Source organism: Centroberyx affinis, unplaced genomic scaffold (genome assembly GCF_046629955.1).
Source record: "Centroberyx affinis isolate AG114_WGS23_722 - 3 ecotype Tasmania unplaced genomic scaffold, CSIRO-AGI_Caff_v1 ptg003599l_1, whole genome shotgun sequence".
Lineage (NCBI taxonomy): Eukaryota > Metazoa > Chordata > Actinopteri > Beryciformes > Berycidae > Centroberyx > Centroberyx affinis.
In genome coordinates, this window is record NW_027281519.1 from 243,215 (window position 1) to 265,677 (window position 22,463).

The following is a 22,463-nucleotide window of genomic DNA, read 5'->3' on the forward strand; positions in this document are numbered from 1 at the left end:
AGACTGTAACTGTAATCAAGGGTTATACCAATAAACTTGACTTGACAATCTGCCACATGAAAGCTGAAAGAAAGGGGAAAGGTCTCAATTAAACGATGCATTAACATTTTTCTCTCTCATTGCTTTAGTATAAAGAGAACACTATTGCTGATGTTATAGAAATTCACTTACTGAGAATAGTTTATCCAGGTATGTTGACTGCTGGATTGTCCTATTGCAATTCTGGAGGCAAATTTAGAGCAAGCATAGCTGGATATGTGCACCATATTTAATAAAAAATGTACCTAATAATGTAGGATATTTTTTTTATTTTGACCTGTAATTGTAGCGTAATTTTGTAAATCTAGGGCAAGATGCATCATACCTCTAAGTTTCATCAAAATCATGTATCCCCCCCCCCCCCCCCCCCCCCTCCTAGGCCAACAGGTGTAATTTTGTAATTGCCAGCATCCGATAAGATGCATCATTCTACCAGGTTTTGTGAAAATCAGACCACTGGTGTGTGACATATTGCACGTGACAGATGGCCGAAACAATCACACAACATAGTGCCCCCCTTGGGCCAATGATTGTCATTTTATAGATGCTGGAACCCAGTGGCAAGATGCATCATTCCCCCATGTTTCTCCAAAATCAAACCAGCGGCGTCTGAGATATTGCACATGACAGATGTACTAATGGATGAACGAATGAACAAACAAATGAATTAACCAACAAAAGAAAGGATGGATGTAAAGAGACCAATCCCTTCCAATATTTTTCCAAAAATGTTTAGTTTTCTCCAGGTTAAAATGCCAATCCAAGTGATTTTTGGTGGATATAAATCCAAATGCACACAAGGCCCATTGAAGGCGGATAGTGATCTAATCACCCAAATCAACTCAGAGATGCATTTAGCTGAATTGATATAAAGTGAAAATAAATGCTCTTATAGCTAGTTTCTGTGGTTGTGTGCTTGGCTGTATTTCTTCATTTTGTTTTTGTTCCTCTTGTAATAAAATACAGCAGTGCCTTCTCCATAGAGCCTGAGCTCATGCTTATAACACATGAAACAGCTAACTTGCATTTTACTGAAACACAACGTTGTCAGTCTGGCAATGCGATGTTTGCATTTTGCAAGAGAGAACAATCCAATACAGTGAATGTGTGGATAGTTTAAATTCTTAACACGGGTGAAATGTTTTTTTTTTTTCATATTTGATTGCGATATATGAACACTGTACAGTCTAGCAGGTCTACTATCTGGTTTCTAACAAGAAGCAGGCCATAGCGCATTATGTCACTCTATAGAAAATATGATCCAGTAATGTTACCCATCATGGCGGTGAAATGCAGTTTCAGTGCTGCTGCAGTGCACTGTTTCACATTAGGAGCATCAAATGATGTGTTAGTGCACTCAGGCCTTAAAGGAGGCTCATGAGCTGACAGCTGATGTTACTAGAAATGTCATGTGCTAATGGGGAATTTGCTTTAATATTGACTATTTCATCAACAAAGCTCACTAAGTTTGGGCTGTAAAGTTTATGATAGATAACCACCTGCAGAACATTTCGTTAAGCCAGACACAGAAACAATGGGGTTATGTTTGGCACTGTGCACCTGGCTTGGCCATTTGTTGCACTGCAGTGCCCTTCAGACGCCTTCAGATGATGTGTCCTTGGAAATCATTTCTGAAGTTGTGAGGGGCAACTGCATGCCCAGGCTTTCTGAAAAATCACAGTATTTCACATATCTGTGGTACATAATGTGGGTCAATAGTGAGTTTACAGTGACACAGTGAAGCCTAAGGTGCTTTATAGATATTTTAATCTCCTATGTATATAAGTATATAAGTAAGTATATAAGTATAGGATTTTCTGTTGATGCACGTTTGATATTTGTATAGGTCTAGTGTCCTTCTAAAATGACATTCACTCACTGATAGTCAATGAGTCTAAATTTGATGTTGTAGTCTTTCTCATTATAATGGTTAAATATTATAATAACCATCCACTGCCCTACAGGCATTTGGGACCCATGTCTTTTAATCTCGTCGGTATCATCAATAAGGGCCACCAGGGGCCTCTGTGCTGCACTAGGGCCCCTGGTGGGAATGTGGTATTGGTAGGTGGGAGGAAGGGTAGCCTAAAATGGCCACCGTACCCTGCCCATCATCATCATCATCATCATCACCACCACCACCACCACCACCTCAGAAGCCCATCCCCTAGCGTCCCGGGAATGCGCCCTGTATGCGCATGGGCGGAGGAACTGCCGCTGTTATTATTGTAAAGAGTAATTTCTTTTTACGAAAATGGCGTCTAGTCAGGGAGGTGTGGGAGCTGTCACGGCGCTACAAAGCCATCATTACTCCAGCGGACCTCACTGGAGCCCGGGCATCAGCCAGTACCAGCACCAGCACCACACGGCCCGCAGCCTGGACCGGGCTCTGGAGGATGCCGTGTGCTCCGGGATCCTCAACCTGAGCGGGAGGAAGCTGCGAGAGTACCCGGGGATGAGCTACGATCTGACCGACACTACACAAGCAGGTGGGTTGCTTTGCACTATAGCCCGAGACGACGAGCTGCTGCTGCTGCTGCTCACGGCTGCCTCGCATGCTTCATACAGTAATGCACTCACGGAATTATGCGATTATGAATGCATTACACCACCCCAGCTTGTATCGGCAGGTATTGTGCACGGATTTTGCCTCTGTATCTGCTGAGAGGCGTATCAACCCGTAGGTGACACTTTCGGAGAATATAGTCCAGCGAACTGACGGAACAAACGGTCGGCTTTGGAAACGCCTAGATGTAAGCTGCTTGTAATTATTGTCTATATGGCCCCATTTATCACCGCCAGTTTAGTGCACACGGGGGTCGGCTGCTGTATGTGGTTGTTTTGGTCGACGCCGATAGCTTTCAATAGCCCCCCTTGAGACGTATGAATGAGACGGCAGGCGCACCCAAGTCAGGCGCTTTGCACACCGACCTGTAGTTGATTTGGCACCGGGCAGCTGGAGCAGAATATGAATGAACCGCGAGGCCAGGCGCAAATTCCTAATCACTGACTGTGATTTTTTTTTTGGTGAGCATGTGCCAAAGATTAGATTATTATTATTTTATTTTTTCATCTCCGGCACACCGAGACAAAAGATGCATGCTGATGCTACTTGCAGCCTCAGCCCCTGCCTGTAGTGCATGGGCGCATTTAGCCCGTAATCTGTCAGAGAGGAGGAAGAAATGGATCCGGTTTTGGTTTCACATGTGGTCTGTGTGCTGCATTTCTGTTTGTTGGTCTTGCGTTTCATTGTGTTTCCTCAAGAGGAATTTAGGTAAAGAATATCATATTCTGTAAGCTACTCTGTTAAAATATTCAGTCACATCAGAGAGGAGCTGGTAGGCCCATTTTTTCACTATAGGCTGTGGCAGGGGTAAGTTATCAAATGATCAGTGTGAGATACACATGGTGCTTTAAAAGGGGGTTCTTACATTTTTTCATATCTAGGACCCTGAGACATATGCATTACACAACAGACCTCAATTTGATAAAATTTTGTCCAAAGGAACCCTGTCTAAGAACATTTTATGTGGTTATGAAGGTTATGTAGGTGGGGTGCTAACAAGTGGGGAAAATACAACATTTGATCAAATGAATCATCTTTTCACTGTGCTGATGTTTAGTGAGTGAAATAATAATGACATGAAACCATTCCTCATTTTGCTAGTGACCCCCTGGATCCCCCTCATGGACCCCTGTAGGTCCATGGACCACACTTTGGGAACCACTGCTTTAAAACATCTGTCAGCGCTCTGAAGTATAAAATGGTAGTCTGCTCCTCTGAAGTGTCCATATACCATATGGTGGCACTCTTTCTCATGTACAGCCCGTGACAGGCCACTAGTTTGTCACAGAGCCCCCTCACCCCAGGGGATTTAAATTTGCTGCTCTGTGATTTTGGTGCATCTTTAGACCTAGATAGGTGGTTGTTCATATACAGCACATTAAGAGATATAATTCAGAAGTTGCATTACCTTCATAAAATCCCATTCAGTTTGGAATTCCATCAAATTGCCAGACTTTTGTCAATATGAAGCCATAATCCGTCATTGGGAAAATGATGGATGTCTGCTTTCTGCTGGGGAAAAGGCTCTTTGTTCGTTTCATGAGTGGCAGCACGTTTCAGATAAGCAGCATTTGAACTGATGTGTGCAATAGTAAGCTTACTTAATAGTCTAATTTCTTACATTATAGACACTATTGTGTTTGGCTCCAGCCACTATGAACAAGCCTTGCACAATCAACATGTTTGTTTAACCAAATTGACATAAAGCAAACTCAGAGTGGGTATTTAAGTATTTTTGTATACATGTTTTTTTTACTACTACTGTACTGAGCCACATACTGACTCATGAGATTTGTTAACTGTTACTGAACTGTTACTACTGATGAATCACTTACCATTAATATGTTGATAGTCAGAATATTGTGGTGGGCAGCCAAGTCACTAATGCTTTTGATCATTCTCTCTCTCTCTCTCTCTCTCTCTATCTATCTATCTATCTATCTATCTCATGCACACATGAAACACTCCCTGCTTTGAAAGAACTGATATTCTGGCACTAGCGGACTCTTCATGTAGCACGTAGAGAATTGTGTCTCCAGGTCTCTGGGGATGTGAGTCAGGGTTTGTGTCATTATGGGTTTTGATGGACTGTCTGGTTTCAGAAGGGAACACAGCAGCAAATTAGCAATAGCTGGATCTGATTGCAGATTGTTGTCCTGTGACAGTGTAGCAGCAGGTGCATAAAGATGGTGGATATCTATAAGTTACTCTTCCTGGTTGATCCCACAGTAGCAAAGCACATTCAGTGTTTCTAGTAGGTCCCAAAACAGACAAGAACCAATGTTTTTGGAGCTCTGCACTGTGGGATGAGTAATGATGTCAAACTGGAAGACTGTCATTGCATGCTGCTCACACCTGAACATGTGAAAACCCTATAGCCTTGAAGAACTTTACCCCTAAACATTATGCATACTGCAAGCTGCATTTTGAAGGGAGACAGACAAGACAGGAAGTTAGCGTGCATTAACTATTTTTGGCCCTTTGGGCTGGGTGTGCCGCCTTGTTAGGATATACTGTCCAAGGTATTAGCTTGGCTGTTTCAAAATATACAGATTTGCCAAGGTTCCATTAGATTATATGTTATATTATCAAGAAATAAAATAACTGCTATCTTTAAGAGTGCAGGTAATAGTGATTGTCATCAACAGAGATGTTAGGTGCTAAGATGAATAAAACCATGCACTTCTGTTGACCTCTTGCTTAACAGTTACTAATACAGTAACTGTGAATGCATTTTTTTCATACCTTCAACTTGATGTCTTGAATAAAGACTGAACCAGGGGGAAGTCCTACTTTCCATTGTACAAAGAAAGATTAAACCCCACAGTACCATGAGGTCAACAATCTCTTCAGCCACAAGACGCAGCCTTACAAACCAGGATACAGCCTTTTCATTTCTATCCAATCACTGTCACTAGATTGAACACATCAGAAACCTTTCAGATAGAATCAAAACTCACTCACACTAAACCAGGCAGCGCCCCTGAGAAGAAGAGGAATCTAAGGAATAAGACCAGTTCTTTCTTCTCACAGTTGGTATTGGAAGATTTTGACAATTGCAGCCAGTGTGTGCAGCCTCTTAACCTGTCCTGCCCACTTAGGGGACAGCATTGGTTTTAGGGTTAATTTAGTATTTGGAGATACAGTTCATTCACACAATCTTTGTAAACACAATATGGTTACATGTAGCTACTACCCAGTCATAGATACATTGATACACTTAGAGGATTCATTTTTGTTTGACTCTTGCCATTTGAAAATAAAGGAAAAAAAGAACAAATTATTCCTTTGAAAGCTATTTTTAATAGGATTTGGCTCTGCAGGTAATTTGCAAACACTTTCTTCATGGTCAGCATACAGTAAAAAGCTGTATTGGAATATATAGAAGTGGAGCTCTCACTGGAGCATCGGCTTGTTATCCCATCATTAAATTGAGTGTTAACACTTTAAATCCCAGTGGTGGTTTCTGGAGTTTAATAGGATTTATGGAGCAGTCGTTGCACATAGCAGGGTATAACTGAGCGGTGTCCTTCTGGCAAGTGACTAGAAGATAGTTCCAGCTTGTGTAGAGACGGAGGAAGAGAAACGCCTGCTCACACAAGGGTGTCTGTTTGCGGTGTGCTGCTGGCAGTTTGTCTTCAGGCCGTTTGTTTTCCCATGGGAAAGTGCCGATCTCTGAGCCGATGACCTGACCTTGGAGAGGGGGCTGAGGAGCGGAGCGTCAACCTGGGCAGATGCTCAGGCTAATATCCTGCTGGCTGCCGTGACCCTGCCCCCGAGGGGACAAACACACACGTCCGAAACACAGCAAGGTGCTGTGGCTGCAACAAGGCAGACAACACAGTGTGCTTACATGCAAGAGTCAAGAGTCAAGATAACCTTTATTATCCCTGAGAGGGAAATTAGATTGGGAACAGGAGCAGCCAGTAAACACCCATGTGAACACAATGAAAACCATAAAACCAAACATAAGACATACAAACATTAAAAACCATATGAAGGTAGGTAGAAGATAAAGAAAATAGAGACACTGAAAAATGAACAAAGATAATAGTTTATTTCCCGGTTATGGTCTTATTAGGGTCTTCATGTCCCAATGGCGAATACCCCTATATACAACAATAATGAGAATATTCTCAGTATTAACATGGAAACTGATGTTACTAATGTTAGTCATATTGCATGTGTTGCTGTGTTGGCATAACTTCATATGTGCTCGAGGTGTCCCTGCCTATGTGGTGTGTATCTTGTATGACTGAGTCCTATAGCTGTGCGGATTGTATGTCAATTATTTGTGTTAAAGTGTAGACCCCAGGAGGAGCAGCTGCTGTATGTGTGGTAGCTCATGGGAATCCTAATAAACAAATAAAGGTTGTTTACTAGATTCAAACCCACATTGCCGTTTTTTCGAGTGAACAAGATGCCCCTATTTGCTGTTTATAGTATGAATTGTGTAGGAGGTTGTGGTTTCAGTTTGTATTCCTTCTTGTTTTGTGACTCTGCCAAGAATTTGAAGACTAAGCAAGATCTATCAAATTGCATTCTTGTGCGTTCTTGTGTCCTCCATGACACACTCGATGTAATATCTAATTGCCAAAGTGTGATTCCAAATTAAAAGAATGTGGGAACGGAGGACAGATAAAGATCCTGGAAGTTTATTTGCCAACCGAGGATGCATCTAATGGTGACTTTACCGATGAGAATGAATGGGAAGCCTCAAGATGCATCACGTCCAAACATCTACAGATGCTTTTACAGAGCCGATTGAAACAGACGGGAAAGTGAACAGCTCTGTGTCTTGATTGATCACGTGCACGACAAACACACAGCCCATCTCAAACTGTAAGGATGCTTCTCTGCACCCGCGTTCTTGAGAAGTTCATTCTCTCCAAGACAACTTGAGAACTTTCTCCACAAGTATCAACTTGGCATTCTTGGATTTGGTAACCACTGAATGTAAACAAATGTCACTGCAAGTCACATGTTGCAGACCGACCTGTCTGTCTTTGCTTGCGTCATGGCTGCTCTCTGGCTCTGCCTGTTCAGTGAAGAATGGCAGACTCTGCTGTAGGACGACACAAAATAACTGCAACAAATGGGATTTTTATGTGTCCATTTAAGAGACACATTTGCAACATTTCATGGTTTAAATTGAGAAACAACACATCAGAGAGAAACAGCAATATCACATTGTATGATAGAATCTGTGGCTGGTGTTCTTTACCCATAAGGCCGTCACCACTGCTAGTGTGTTCATAGCTACGTGAATGTACACAGTGAGAAACATAGTCTGCAAAGCCAAATTCCCGTCTGGCGTTTCCCCCCTCAGAGCTCCATGTTCCTGTGCCTCTGCATGTCTAGACAAGACATATGCATACCTGTCAGCAAGAACACAAAGCCTTATCTCTTTTATGACCCTATTATGAGATACTGGGATATTACAGTAAGACTAAATTACCTATAAAAAATAATAAAGGTGAATTTCCAATTGCATATATCTTTCCTGCTACTTAATATTTGATGCTGAAAAAAACAAATGTTTCCTTGTGATGCACGCGATGTTACGTGCTGCTGTGTATTGCAGATGATGAAGAGGTAGGGTTTAGGCTGCATTAAGAGTGATGAGTGATCTGTAATGGGAGGCGCCCACTTTATAACCCCAATGATTTACCTTCAATCGGCTGCTTTCTATTTAACAGCTGAGTGAGCTTCCTGAGCAAATGCTGATCCATTTTAGAATCCATTTTAGCCTCCCTGCACTGGCAGCCTGTGCATTTGGAAACAATTTTAACATTGCACCGATCACTTTTAAGGCGTCACCTAAAAGTGATCAGAGAATAGCCAGATTCAGTTCCTCTCGTAGGGCGCAGAAACCTCAAAGGGCATTTTAAAGTCGGGGCGGAAAACACAATGTGAAAGAGCCTTGTTCACCAGAAGCCCCAGACTTTGGAAGCACCTTCTGAGTAAGCCAGGCCAGCTTGTAACTTCATTTTAAGTTCTTTAAAAAGACACATACAGGATACATGATTATTTTTCATTTCATTACTTATACCTAGGAAGGAGGAAGTGTTTTTTGTTTTGGGTGTGCTAGCTGGGGATGGGGCCTTTGTGTTGGATGGACCATCTAACACTGAGTTGTGAAAAAAGAGGTGATAACCCAGCAGCCAGCTGTATGGCCTACTGTTAAACCACACAGTGATACTACCTAGTTGTATAATGGATTGATTTTTGATACTGATATTTTTCTCTGGCTATCTAGAGAGTGGCCTATAAACAAACCAATTCTGTAACCTGTATTTGTATTTGACCCAGACTCAGAGGTAGCTCACATTCAGGAAGTAATAGTCTATATAAATAGCCAGCAAACCCAATGAAAACTAACTTATAATATCAAGGTGGTTATGCTACATTTTTAATTTTTGTCATATTTCAAAGCATGGTTAAGTTAGATCAGAAATAAGAAGTGGCATCTCCCACCTTTTATTTCGTAGGCCAGCTGATGCTTACAGTGTCAACTCACTTGACTTTAATCAATAAACAATATTAAGTGTGGGAGAATAAGGGGAAAACAATGAGTAGGAGCTCCAAGGAAGATGGCATTCAAAATAAAGGGGCAACTGCTATAGGAATTTTGTCGTATGCATCATTCAGTGATGGAACTGACCAGACTCACCAGACCCGGGCCAGATCCCCAAACAATCATGTTTTCATTCCTTCCTATTATCATAAAGCACATTATAACTAAGTTGCTGAAGTACTTCGGGAAAAAAAGACATTTATTATTAGATTAGGCTATTATTGTTTCGGTGTTTGGGTTTCTTTGCCGTTGCTGCACTTTTAATTGTTGTCTCTTGTAGGCAATGAGTAATATGTTTGTATTTAGGGCAAGTTGACTAATTTAGACCACTTCAGTTAGGTGATGTTTCCTTTGGAGTAAGTGGCTCGCTCCACCTCAGATCTTTTTGTAATACGCTGTCGTCATTTCACCGAAGGTCTAAATAACCAAGTCCTCAAATCTAGGAATACAGTGATAAATGACTATATTGAATATGACTATATTATCTAGCCTCAAAGGTTCCTAACAAAATAGAGTTGTTACTGGTCCTTAAGCTAATGGTTCCTGCTCCCAGTCCCACCCCAGCAACAGAGATCATCAGGATCAGCCTCAGATTTGATCTTGGTCTGCTGCTTTGGTCCAACACTCAGTTTTGCTGTGCCATAGGAAGACACCATGCACATAAAACATGATGGTAAAGCTCAGTAACGGTTTTAGCCTCACTGAACTTCATCTACACCACCAGCACAAATTAATGGCTTGCTGACTAGAGAGCTGTTGGACTTGGCGATGAGGCTGCATCATTGTGAAGGTTTAGTGAGGGACTAGCCTGCCTGGTGGGCCCCGTCCTGCTGCAGCTCTGGGCAACCGGCAGGCGGACAAAAGGCCCACTGTGGGCCGCAGATGGTGCTCAGCCAGGGACATGGAAGGAGATGGAGATGGACAGGCTCACAAAGACCGCCTCCACCCACCCCCATCTCCCATCGACCCAGATGATTCCTCTGCTACGGATGAATCCCCAGTGGTGTGTGTGTGTGTGTGTGTGTGTGGAGGGGGGGTTCCTCTATATACAGCTGGGTTACAACAACATCAAGGTCCAAGCCTTAGGGAGAGTGTGAATTTACTCCTAATGGGAAACGGGTATAGCCTGTGACCCCCAGCTTTGGTCTTTCCCCATGCGGTCGTTTCTGTTTCCCTGAACCTCTCTGAACCTTTTCCCTCGCCTGTCTTTGTGTCGCTGACGGTGTTTCTGCCTCGTAGTCTGGCTCTCACTTCTGCTTACTGGCTGCTGTCTTGCTTAGATCCGAGCCACAGAGCAGGGTCTGTCTGCTCTGTTGTTGGTCATTGAAGGCTTGTCAGAGATGAAAGGCTATTTACACACACACACACACACACACACACACACAGCACGCACAGTTTTGCTCACCTCAACACCCCCATGTTGTAACCTCGCTGAATGGAGATGACGGTGTACTATATGTGTGTGTATGATATATAGTCTATTTTTAAGATGAGGAAGAAGACGCTTCCTTGTGTCTCAGAGTAGTCATGCTTCATGCAGCATATCTCAACACAGAGAAGTAGCACCAAAGGATGGCTCCTGTGTGTGTGTGTGTGTGTGTGTGTGCGTGTGTGTGTGTGTGTATGTAAAAGATAGCATTTTTCTGTTGACAGTTGTAAAGATACCTAAAACAAATACTCTGAATAGAAACTACTGATGCAAGATGTTGAATCAGTAGTTGAATTTAAGCTAATTGACCCACACAGTAAACAGAAACCTCTTACCAGTGGGTCACTGTGTGTTTACTTCCATTAAACCCATGCGCATATAGCTTAATTATTTAATAAAGGCTGTTAGCTATATGTAATTGCGTGTAATGATGGTATTGGGGTATAGCAGTGTTTCAGTTTCAGTTAGGTGGGGCAGAATAATTGAAAGCTCTGTGTGTTTATCAGGGGCTGTGCAGCTCCTCACATAGGTCTCTAATTATCGTGTCACCCAGAGATAATCCAGAAGTCAGGATCATGCGCTCACTCGCACACACGCACACACACACACACACACACACACACACACACACACACACACACACACGTGCCAATTTGCAGCTGTTGAGTCAATATGTGTCTGAAGGTGAATTCTGTGCAGTGCTTGGTTGCCTTTACATTCATTGTTCCCATGGGTTCCCATGTATCCTCATGTTTCTTGTTTAAATAAATAGATCTCTATATATACTGTCTGTGTCAGGGGGTTATTTCTTAGAAGACAGAGAGAGAGAGAGAGAGAGAGAGAGAGAGAGAGAGAGAGAGAGACAGACAGATAGAGACAGACAGATAGAGACAGACAGATAGAGAGAAAGAGAAAGAAAAAGATAGTGTATGTTTGTGTCTGTCTGCATGTGCATGAGTGTGTATGAATCTGTATTGGGCTAAGTGATTCAGCAACCATGAGGGACTAGTGTGACTTAACTGACTTTTTGTGTATGTCTATCTATGATAATTATGTTTATTGTAATACAGAAAAGCGTAATAATAATCATGATAATCATGATAATAATAATTGTGTTGTAATGAAGTGACCAAACCAAGTCTATGTGCATGAGAAATCACCAACTGCCTCTCCTACTCGGTAGTTAGGCTCGGTGGTGCTGTAGTAGTTGCTATGGGAATATATGGAAACTAGCCAATGTGGTAAAACGGTCTTTTTTTCTCAACACAAAAGCTGAAACATTACAAATGGCTGTTGCAATATGAATTAACCTGTTTCCTGGCCAGCAGGAGTCGTTAACAGTCTTGTTTGTATGGCTGAATCAGAATCACTTTATCAGCCAGGTACAATGAATATACAGAAATTTGTGACATTAGTGCAGGGATTATCTACATCTAACTTTGTGGTCAAAGCTACATACAGACATGAAATACAGTAAGCAGTAGATTAACACACATATGTACACTCAACACTAGTGGAGTATTTGTATTCAGGCCGTATGACATTCAGCAGGTTGCAGCCAGAGGTGACAGTCCAGCAGCACAGAGGAAACAGTACAGCATGACATAGTTGTACTAAGAATGAGGATGGAAATGCATTAAATCATTTCTGAGCATTGTGGAGGATGGACATGAAGCTTAAGTGGTATAGTGTAAAGTAGGGCTGGGTGATATGGTTGAAATCAATATCATGATAATCAAAGGGATTTTTTTCGATATCGATATACATGGCTCACATATGCAAAATCACATGTTAAATAATCAAATTAATGTTCATCCCTGATCAGTAATGTTAGGTGTAATGTCAAACAAAACTGAAGTGTTTAAGTAAATTTTCCTACCATACCTCATTTTGTCAGAGTTTTTAAATAATGTTATCATCAGTTTAGACAGCAGAATTGTGCGTCATGATATCCCAAAATCACCATATCATCACGATATGATTCCACTAAAAGACGATAAACAACAATATTGAATTATCGCCCAGCCCCAAGACTGTTCAAACAACACCAGGCAATGACAGTTAGGTGGCAATATTTAGTTATTGCTCTGAGAATGATGTCATCATGTTTGGTGTTCCTGCTCACCGCAGCCACTCAGGCGGCCCTGTTGTATCTACATTTGCAGCTCTGTCTCATGGGAGGTGTAAGTGATACACGCAGTCAGTTAGGGGCGGGATCTGAGGGGGAATGATGTAGTGTGGCAAACCATGCCCCCCCCCCCGCCCCCCACTACCCATCTTCCACTGAGAGTGACCCTACTGCAGAGGAAGACGCTCCCAGGAGGGCTGCTGTTTGTTGGGTGAAGGAGTGACTGAGAGTTGGGGGGCGGGGGCCAGTATCCCCTTTTTGGGCAGTAGCTGAGACTTTCATCTTTAAGCACTACTATCCACTTAAAGCGACATTAAATATGCTTACTGCCCCATTGCACAAAATTACCATAATATATCCGTGGGGGTTTGATAGGGCTGTTGATCAATACCATTGACTCAATGAATAGGCTACTTGGCCAGGTGCTGAGTTTTTGGGCTTTGAGTAAAAATCTGAGTAAACTCACTTTCCAGTTTTAATTCACTTGACCATCCTGGAGTCGGGCAAGTGAAAAAGAGAATTTCAGATTTTCATAGAGTTTCATATTATCATTATTATTATGTGTGTGTGCACAAATCTGTATTTATAGTGTGTACCTACAGCACCTGAGGGGTTGGCACTTTGGTCTCCCAGGTAGCCTCACCTGGAGCATGCATCATTCCTGCCTGCCTGCCTGACTGTAGGGGGGGGGCAGTGAGTTCATGAGTGATACAGTATTGCAGTCCATCGGTGCCTATTGTGTTCCTGGTCACATGAATTTAGTAGACCTGTGATGCTGTTGTGTTAGCTAATCTAATAACATCAACACTCTTTACTAACCCCCCAGCCCACAGTATTATGTTCATCCTACATTAAGTTGCAGAGACTTTTGTTTGTAGAGAAACAATTAGGGTGACATAACATTACCAGTATATTTAGCATTTACAAATACCTAGAATTTGTTGTTATATTTTATGTTTATACATGTTGTTATATTTGATTTGCTTATGCAAAATCAAAATTAAGAAACTCCTTCTATTAGGGGCAGTAATTTGTTCACTTTGTCCTAATCCCGGCATTAAAAATAGTCATTTGGAAGAGGATACATACAGATACCTCTCTCTCTCTCTCTCTCTCTCTCTCCCTCCCTCCCTCCCTCCCTCTCTCTCTCTCTCTCTCTGAATATTTTATCAGAAGAAGCTAAGGTTTTATGCAGATGGGAGGCTGGGCTCAGACTCATTGACCAGGACAGGGATTACAGTTATATTCGTATATTCTCATGTTGTGGAATGGAGGCACATACTCTTAGCTGATTAATGCAGCGCTGTGATTTTGCAGCGAGTATAGTCAGGTTTATACTAACAGTGTCAGCACACTGCATCATGGAGCAGTTTTGACAAGAAAATGACTGACAGGGGCTAATAACATGGCAACATCCTTGTGTAATGTAACTCAGGCTTTAGTAGAGAGCATTAAAAAATCGATCAAACGATCAATGAGATTAAAGAGCTAGATGTCCCTTGTAAGTAATTCCCATCCTAATACAAACATAACTGTCCAGGGGCATAGAAAACAAAACATACCACTCTTTGGTAGCTCCTATAATTCGTACCTCTGAACCTCCTGTTTTTGGTATTATACCTTCTGTTGCTTCAGCAAAAAACCTAAAGACGTGCAAAAGTGAGTTCCAGGTCCGACACTTTCCCCCATCCATACAAATCTGGAGCTATTACCGTGCCACTCCCAGTGAAATCGATACTCGAAGTACTGAGATATTACAGTGCCAGTAGCACTTGAACCTTAGGCCCAAGACTCCAGTGTAATTTTAAACCAGTGTTGGAGGAAAAGGCATGCTTCCCATCACTCAGTCATTCAGGCATATTGATTGATCGAATCAAAGTCTGAAAGTCTATGGAGCTTTTGTTTGGCCTCTCATGCCTAAACCAAACATACTGGATGGTGCACAGATCTTGTAAAGAATATACTTTGCATGTCATCTGTATGTTCAGAGTGTACGCATATTTATATCTGCTGTTCTTCTTTCTCCTTGCAGATCTGTCCAAGAACCGTCTCACAGAAATCCCCCCGGAAGTGTGTCTGTTCGCCCCCCTGGAGTCGCTCAGCCTCTACCACAACTGCATCAAATGCATCCCAGAAGCCATTATCAATCTGCAGATGCTGACCTATCTTGATATCAGGTCTGTCACAGCTTACACTACGCTGTTACTTTGGTCTGTGTGCCTCATTGCATTAATTTTGTCAAAAGTGACAGTGTTTAGTTTTCTATCTTTGAAGAAGTGCTTGTTTCCCTTTCAGTAAGCTGACAGGACCGGGACGCTCACATGAAAGAGGGGCATTTCCTCTTTTGCTGAAACTAGTCACATACTGACTGTCAGACACAGAAAGAACATAAGTCATCTACATACTGTTTTGACTGTATGTCAACATTTTGTCTTTGTCCATAGCCGAAATCTCCTATCAGTTTTGCCAAAATACCTGTTCAACCTCCCTCTCAAAGTTCTGGTTGTGAGCAACAACAAGCTGGTGTCCATCCCAGAGGAGATCGGCAAGGCCAAAGAGTTGATGGAACTGGTGAGCAGTGTGTATGCATTTGTGTGTGTGCGTGTGCTTTCTACATTGCAGATACATATGAACTTATACATATTATTTTGCTTGTGTAATACCATCTCTTATACGTTTATTCTAAATCACTCTATTCTGCGTCCCCCTGCAGGACATCAGCTGTAATGAGATCCAGGTGCTGCCCGCTCAGGTGGGGAGGCTTCACGCCTTACGGGAACTCAACATCAGGAAGAACTGTCTTCACATGCTGCCTGAGGGTCCGTCCACCGCTCTCAACTCTCTCTCCTCTCTCTATTCTCTCTGTGTGACCTTTAGGGATGGCACATAATTTATTGTGCTTGTCTTTTTATTAAGCCTACATTTCCTCTGCCAAGCAAGATTAATGCCTCTGCAGCGTCTTCTTTGTGCGGTTCAGCTTAGATTGTCGCACTAGCAATGTGTCGGTCAACCCCGAAGCAAGTCCAAGGTGGACTGGCAGTATTTTGGTTCGGGTTTGACCCAGATTTGTGAATTCATTTTATGGTAGCCCTGACGTATAGATTACCAATCAGGCTGAGTTTAGGTAAAATGCTTCAAGTCAGGTCAGGCGGGGTTCTGTCAGTCTGACCCACACATCAGGTCAACATAGTGTTACATCATTTGCCCCAAGCCTCACCACTCACCACTAAGCTACTTTTGAAAAGCTTAATCTCTTAATGTATTTCTTACACGTTCTCTCACCCCTTCTTCCACCCATTCAGAGCTGGCTGACCTGCCTCTCATCCGACTTGACTTTTCCTGCAATAAGATCACAGAGATCCCTCCAGCCTACAGGAAACTCAGGCAACTGCAGCACATCATCCTAGACAACAACCCTATGCAGTCTCCACCCGCACAGGTGTGTGTACAGGCATCCGTTTTTACGTTCACAAGAGTGTGCATGAGTGTGTATGGTGTGTATGTATGTGTGTGGAGCCAAAGAGGCAGTACAAATGGTTTGCCTGGATTTTCCATATGTTCTTGAGTTGAGGTGACAAGTTGTCAGTTCCCTCACATCCTAATGAACTTGGAACAGTTGCGCCATCTAGTGGACAAATTTATCCCAGTTTTTGGTCATTGATTATGAGAACTCAAACTCTAGATAACTCCTCGTATGAATTTGTGTATTTCAGATTTGCCTCAAGGGTAAAGTGCACATATTCAAGTACCTGAATATCCAGGCATGTAGGATGGATAAGAAGCCGGACTCCCTGGACCTTCCCTCCCTTGGCAAACGTTGCCTTCCACAGCCGCTCACAGACAGGTAGTAACACACTTTACATGGAATATTTCATCATGACACAACACAACACTTTCATAATTTGATATACATGTATTAATGCATTACTTCTGCACCTGCAAATCTGATGTTAATATATTTGTTTTCATATTTTTATATACTGCATGCGCTTGCTCACGTATCACTTCAGCTCAGACTCTGTTCAGACCTTTTTATTATATACAGCATACAGTACATTTATGTATTTTCTCTGCACATGTAAACTTGATGTTCATAGTTTTCCATTACATACTGCCTACATTTATTCATGTACTATTTCTGCACATGTAAACTTGATTTAATCAGTCACCGTTAGAAAAACACCCTGATGAGCAGCTGTTTCTTTTGCATCTTTCCAGCATGGAGGATTTTTATCCCAGTAAGAACCATGGGCCTGACTCTGGAATTGGTAGTGACAATGGTGACAAGAGGCTGTCAACGACTGAGGTCAGAGTTCAAACACACAAGTCATCAGATCAAGCATAAAGCAATAGTGTAGCTTGGCATCACCAATGATAAGAGTATACAATGCATTTTATACTTCACCACAATTCAAGATTGAAGAATTCAAGATTCAAGAAGTGCAGGCAATAATGGAAATTTGTCTTTCGCTGGTGCATAGCTCACTTAGAGATACAATACAGTACCTATAAGAACATAAGTGCACATAAAAAGACAACACAGTACATGTAGTAAAATGTCATGCAGTTAAAAAGTTGACCAGTGGCAGTTAAAAATTAAATACTAAGTGCTGTATGCAAGATATAAAGTGCTGTATGCTAGCTCAGCTCAGCAAGTCCGTTGGTTCCTTCTTAGATGCTGTTGAGCTGCGCAATGGCAGTGGGGATAAAGGATTATCACAGTACACATTGTGGGATTTGGAAATGTTTTTTTTGATACAAACTGCTGTTGCTAGCCAGCTAGTATTAGTTTTTGCTTAAGTCAGTCCACTCTTCAACATATTATATAAATGATATATATTATAAACAAAAGCACCACACCCACTGACTCCAGTTGCTGCACAATCTTATTCGTTTCGACAAGATCAATATAAAATAACAATTTTGCTTAATTATCCATAGTTTTCAATCAGTATCATCACAATCAGATGATATGCGGAAATATTAGCTGATTTCTACATTACAAGGAGGTTGGTCAGCAGTGGAAAATGCATTGAAATCGCCCCAATCAGTAGAGTTCACTCCTCATTCTTCCTCCATCAGCCTTCAGACGACGACACCATCAGCCTGCACTCTCAGGTTTCAGAAGTCCGTGCAGACGCCCTCTCACTCCTCTCCAAGATGGATTCTTGCAAAGGTTACCTAAAATAAGTATAACATATTCACGCTGAAAGCAATAACAAAGACAGGGGTCTACTGTATGAAGTGTATGAAATGTGACAAACGCGGATGCTTCTTCCCCCCGTCAGATCAGGATCTCTATGACTTTATAGAGCCCAACCCAGACGAGGATCCTGCTCTGTCAGAGGGTGACGGGCAGCAGAGCAGCCATGTGTCCTGTATAAAGGTATGAACCTTCTATACATGTTATATATAATATAAATATAAATATATATATAATATAAATATATAATATACTGTATAAATATGTATTGATGCATCATACTACGTTTTCTCCAAGAATGAATGGAGATGGAGAATGCCATCTCCATTTGGAGGGCGAATTTTTCACCAGCCCACTCTGAAATTAGGTCAATTAAAAGGAATTTCTTGGGAGGTCTTCGGGAGGAAAAGATCTATTTGTTGATCCTTGACTTGGGAAAGTTTGACAATGGAATAAGCACGTTTTATGGGTAGAGAATAATATTATTTTCTCTGTGTTTCAGGAACTGGAGAAGGTTCTTAATATGTCACACCAAAGCAAAGATAAAGACAGCTGGAAAGAGGAGTCGGGGTGAGTATATTGTTCTGAGTTTATCCATCAAGTGAGTTTATGCATCATCATGGCTTTGTTGTTATGAGTCATTTAACTGTGTCTATGTTACTAAGGCTTAAATCATTATTAATACAAACTGTTGCATTTTGAGATTATAGTGAAATATCAGGTAGACAACTTTTCTAATACTGTTGCAATGGTAGTCTGCAAATCTTTTGCACCACTGTTGCTTGAGCTAAAGGCATAGAGTTATTATTAGTCACTAAGAAATGTATACAAATCAAATTGTGGTGCAAACAAACCCTCGAAAAGAGCACAGTGCAAGCAAATAGCCCCATTCATCACCAGCTGCAAGCGCAAATTGTGCGCTTCAGTTTTAATACTGATCCACCAAGGCTGGCACGCTTAAAGCTTATTATAAAGTGCCCTTTATAACTGGAGCGCTCTCTGATCTGATCTGGTCTAGGAACTACCAGGTGCCAGACCCCCCACACACACAAGAAAATCAGTCTTGCAGCAATGATAGCAGCAATTCTCAATAGCCATTCTCGTTGCACAAAGTCTTTATGCCACCTCAAATGATCTGCAATAATTTGGGGGATTTGGTGTTGCAAAGTGTTAGTGAATTGGGCGCTGTCTTGATTTAAATAGCCTTGCCTACAAATCAATATTATAAGGGCATGTAATGAGATTCATTTATAATTTATAAGAGGCTTTATTTTTTGACCAGCACTATAAGGCGCACCCTCCATTCATTGCACATGGTTAGCATCAGTCAATGATTAAACTCATGTTACAACCTTGACAATGAAATGGTGAACTGTCTGTAGTTTCTAATGTAAATACCTCTGTTTCTGAACCTCCAGCTCTGATAAGGAGCAGCTAGTTGAGGAAGAGGATGATGAGCTGAAGGAGGTCCTGGACCTGAGGAAGATTGCTGTTCAGCTTCTGCAGCAGGAGCAGCAGAATAGGTGTGTGGTTCCCCCTCTCTTCTCTGGCGTTTTTTATCCCCCTGTGTTGGCGGTTGTACTCTTTGCTTCTCAATCTACAGGCAGACTCCTCCCCTTACATCCCCTAATATCGCTCCATCATCATCACCATAGCTCTCTAACCTTTGCTCTGCACTAACAAATTGATTTCTTGTCGGCTTGACTTCCCTTTGTCTCTGCTCACTCCTGTCCTTCCCTGTCCATCCCTTGTTCCCTGGCTTCTCCCCGGACTTGGCTGCTGCACACGTGATGTGTGGCTTCTAGACGACGGTCCTTAATATGTAGAGCAGAGAGTCTTATTCACCGGCGGAGGGTGACTGGCCGAGCACACAGGTAGAGGGAGAGACTTTCTTTTTCATCATTCACAGACAGTTTGTGTGTGTGTTACAGTATATAAGATGCAGTGAGAGGGTAGATAGCCACTAGTCATCAGACACACCAACGGCATTCTGAAACAGCAAGCCATTGGTGTGTTTGTGGAATATACTGTATACCATAGACCTTGAGAGATTTTTTTTCTCATTTCCAGTTCATGAATCTTTCCTGATGATGAACCACTCTGTATGTGCCTCAGCATGTATTTGCTTGTACAGAAAACCACATTCCCAGTAAGATTCTTTGCCCATCTTGACCAATGAGTAATCAGCAAGTGTTTGCATGCTTGAGCATGCATTTGGGAAATCTTTCCCAGCTCATAGTTAGAATGATCTCACTGTTTCCATGGACAGGTTTATTTATTTATTGGTTTGTTATGATCTTCCATGTGAGCAGGTGTGTAATTGTCCCCTATGATGTGCTCTGGGCAGCTGAGGACAATCAGTGTTGTGAAGAGCAGTACTCCATTGTGAACATGAAGACAACTAATGTCTAAATTGCAGAATGAAAAGTTTGTCTCTTCTAAGATCTGTTGTTTACTCCTGACTAACATTCTTCATAAACAAAGGCTCTTACCTAGAAATCCCATGCAGAGTGTGGATGTGTCACAGCATGCACATTATAACGCAGTCTGATCAGAAGGTGACCAACAGTTTGCATTTCTAATAGCAGGATAATATCCTGTTGTTGAAACATAGGGAAAATATGCGATTTTTTGCCTGCGTGTAAAATATGTCTTTGTTGTTACAGCCAAGCTGAGCCTGTTTTCTGTCTGTAGGTTCCTGAGTCATTCTGGCAGCTCCAGCAGCAAACAGCGGCCTCCGGCCCAGGCCACTCGTAGGTCTGTACCACTACCTCGCTATACAGCCACTGCTTTTTATTTACCTTGCATTTCAACTACCCCAAACTTTCACTGAACAGAGGTACACAGCTGCAGCTCAGCCCCTGTAGAGGGAATATGATATTGTTGACTGGCTAGTGATGTATCTGCTTTGTTCTTGACTATCTTTCAAAGGGAAAATGTTGGGAGGCGGAACTGTGATATTGTTATATCACTGCTGTTTGATGAAAATCTCAAAACCACCCCTCTCCCCTCCAATCCTTGATTAATGCCTAAGCATCAATCATAAAAAAAAATATGTTTTCAATTTCAAATTGGTTTCATGGGCTCAAGGGTCATGGAATTTACCCAGGAATGCAAGCTTTCAATTGAAGTGGAATTCAAGCTTTCATGCAAGCCTACAAGTAAAAACATGAAAAACACCAAAAGGAAAAAAGTGTTCACATATCAGCAGCAACATATGATATAATGGTATACATTACATACAAATAATTTTAGTCAGAAGTCAGAAATTGGGCGTGCAGCACAAAACTAGTAGTACCGCAGTAGTGTGTTTTAGTCACTTTAAAAACATGACCATGTTCATCACTGGACAATTCTCACTGTTGAATCTAGAGCTGCAACTAATGATTATTTTTGTTATCAATTCATCTATCGATTACTTTTTCAATTAATCGATTAATCATTTAGTCTATAAAATGTAGAAAAATAATGACAAATGCCCATCACCAGCTACCAGAACCCAAAGTAATGTCTTGAAATTGCTTAGTCTGACCAGCAGCCAAAAAAAGCAAGCACATGTGAAGCTGTAACCAGCAAATGTTCAATATTTTTACTTGATAAATGACTAAAATGCTTAATCGATTATCAAAATCGACTAATCGTTTCAGCACTAGTTGAATCTCTAATTCTGACTAGCCGTGATGATGTTGTGTCCTTAATGTTATCTCTAGATTACGTAATGTATCAAGGCAAATACAGGCATCTCATGTTTTCCCTGTCTCTATCCTAGCGCTTCACTGGATGAAGGCAGCAGCGGAGCGTCAGTGTTGAGCGGACAGGTACTTGGATTAAAATGTTTTGCTCTTTCACTTCAAAGCAGTCACATAGCGCTCCACATGTGAGAAGTCTATCTGTGCTTCATTACAGTCATTTCTTCCATTTCTCTGTTAGTCACTTTGTTCATGGCTATGTTTCCAGTCTTCCTGTGCTGTTCTCTCTATGTCAGTGACTGAACTTTAAACTATGTGCTCCCCCAGCCTTCCTCTTCCTGCTCCTTCGATGGCAGCCTGAAGACGGAGCAGTCGGATTCGGAGCCAAAGTGGCCTGAGGTCCCACCTGTCCTCAACCAGAATGAGGACCGCAGGAGGAACAAGTACCTGAGAAAAGACTATCTGAAGGTGTGACAGTGCATGTCTCCGTGCGGCCCATACAGGTCGTGTTGCTTCATGTTGTTTAAGCAAAAAGTTGCCTGAGGATATATTCTCAGGCAACTTCTTTCCTATTATAATATATTCTTTGGAATTAATACAGTATAACATGAGACAGACACACCTCTTGCACATTTCAGCTGGCAGTGTTTCCTTCTGACCCTTTACCACATCAGTTGGAATGTGAGTTTAAGACTGAAGTTATGTGGAAATATCAACAGATCAGTCGCTGAAAACGCTCTGGTGGAGAGAGCATGACACTGAGGTTTTAGCCTAGTCCCCTCATCCTGCATGCTGACTTGTTTTCAGACTATTCCTCACTCTCAGTCATATA

The 22,463-nt window shown here is 41.9% G+C and overlaps 1 protein-coding gene across 1 annotated transcript in view; it reads left to right on the plus strand.

The window, feature by feature from the left end:
• Positions 1-2,293: 2,293 nt before the first annotated feature.
• The window catches only part of lrch2 (leucine-rich repeats and calponin homology (CH) domain containing 2), a 33,703-nt gene continuing 13,533 nt past the window's right edge, over positions 2,294-22,463 (plus strand). Inside the window, exons 1-15 of the mRNA XM_071540281.1 lie at positions 2,294-2,528; positions 14,772-14,916; positions 15,184-15,310; positions 15,453-15,558; positions 16,042-16,178; positions 16,453-16,583; positions 16,958-17,045; positions 17,822-17,915; positions 18,028-18,125; positions 18,445-18,512; positions 19,361-19,465; positions 19,748-19,816; positions 20,637-20,699; positions 21,712-21,760; positions 21,959-22,099. Of these exons, the coding sequence (XP_071396382.1) occupies positions 2,294-2,528; positions 14,772-14,916; positions 15,184-15,310; positions 15,453-15,558; positions 16,042-16,178; positions 16,453-16,583; positions 16,958-17,045; positions 17,822-17,915; positions 18,028-18,125; positions 18,445-18,512; positions 19,361-19,465; positions 19,748-19,816; positions 20,637-20,699; positions 21,712-21,760; positions 21,959-22,099 (1,656 nt within the window). The remainder of the gene's footprint in view (positions 2,529-14,771; positions 14,917-15,183; positions 15,311-15,452; positions 15,559-16,041; positions 16,179-16,452; positions 16,584-16,957; positions 17,046-17,821; positions 17,916-18,027; positions 18,126-18,444; positions 18,513-19,360; positions 19,466-19,747; positions 19,817-20,636; positions 20,700-21,711; positions 21,761-21,958; positions 22,100-22,463) is intronic.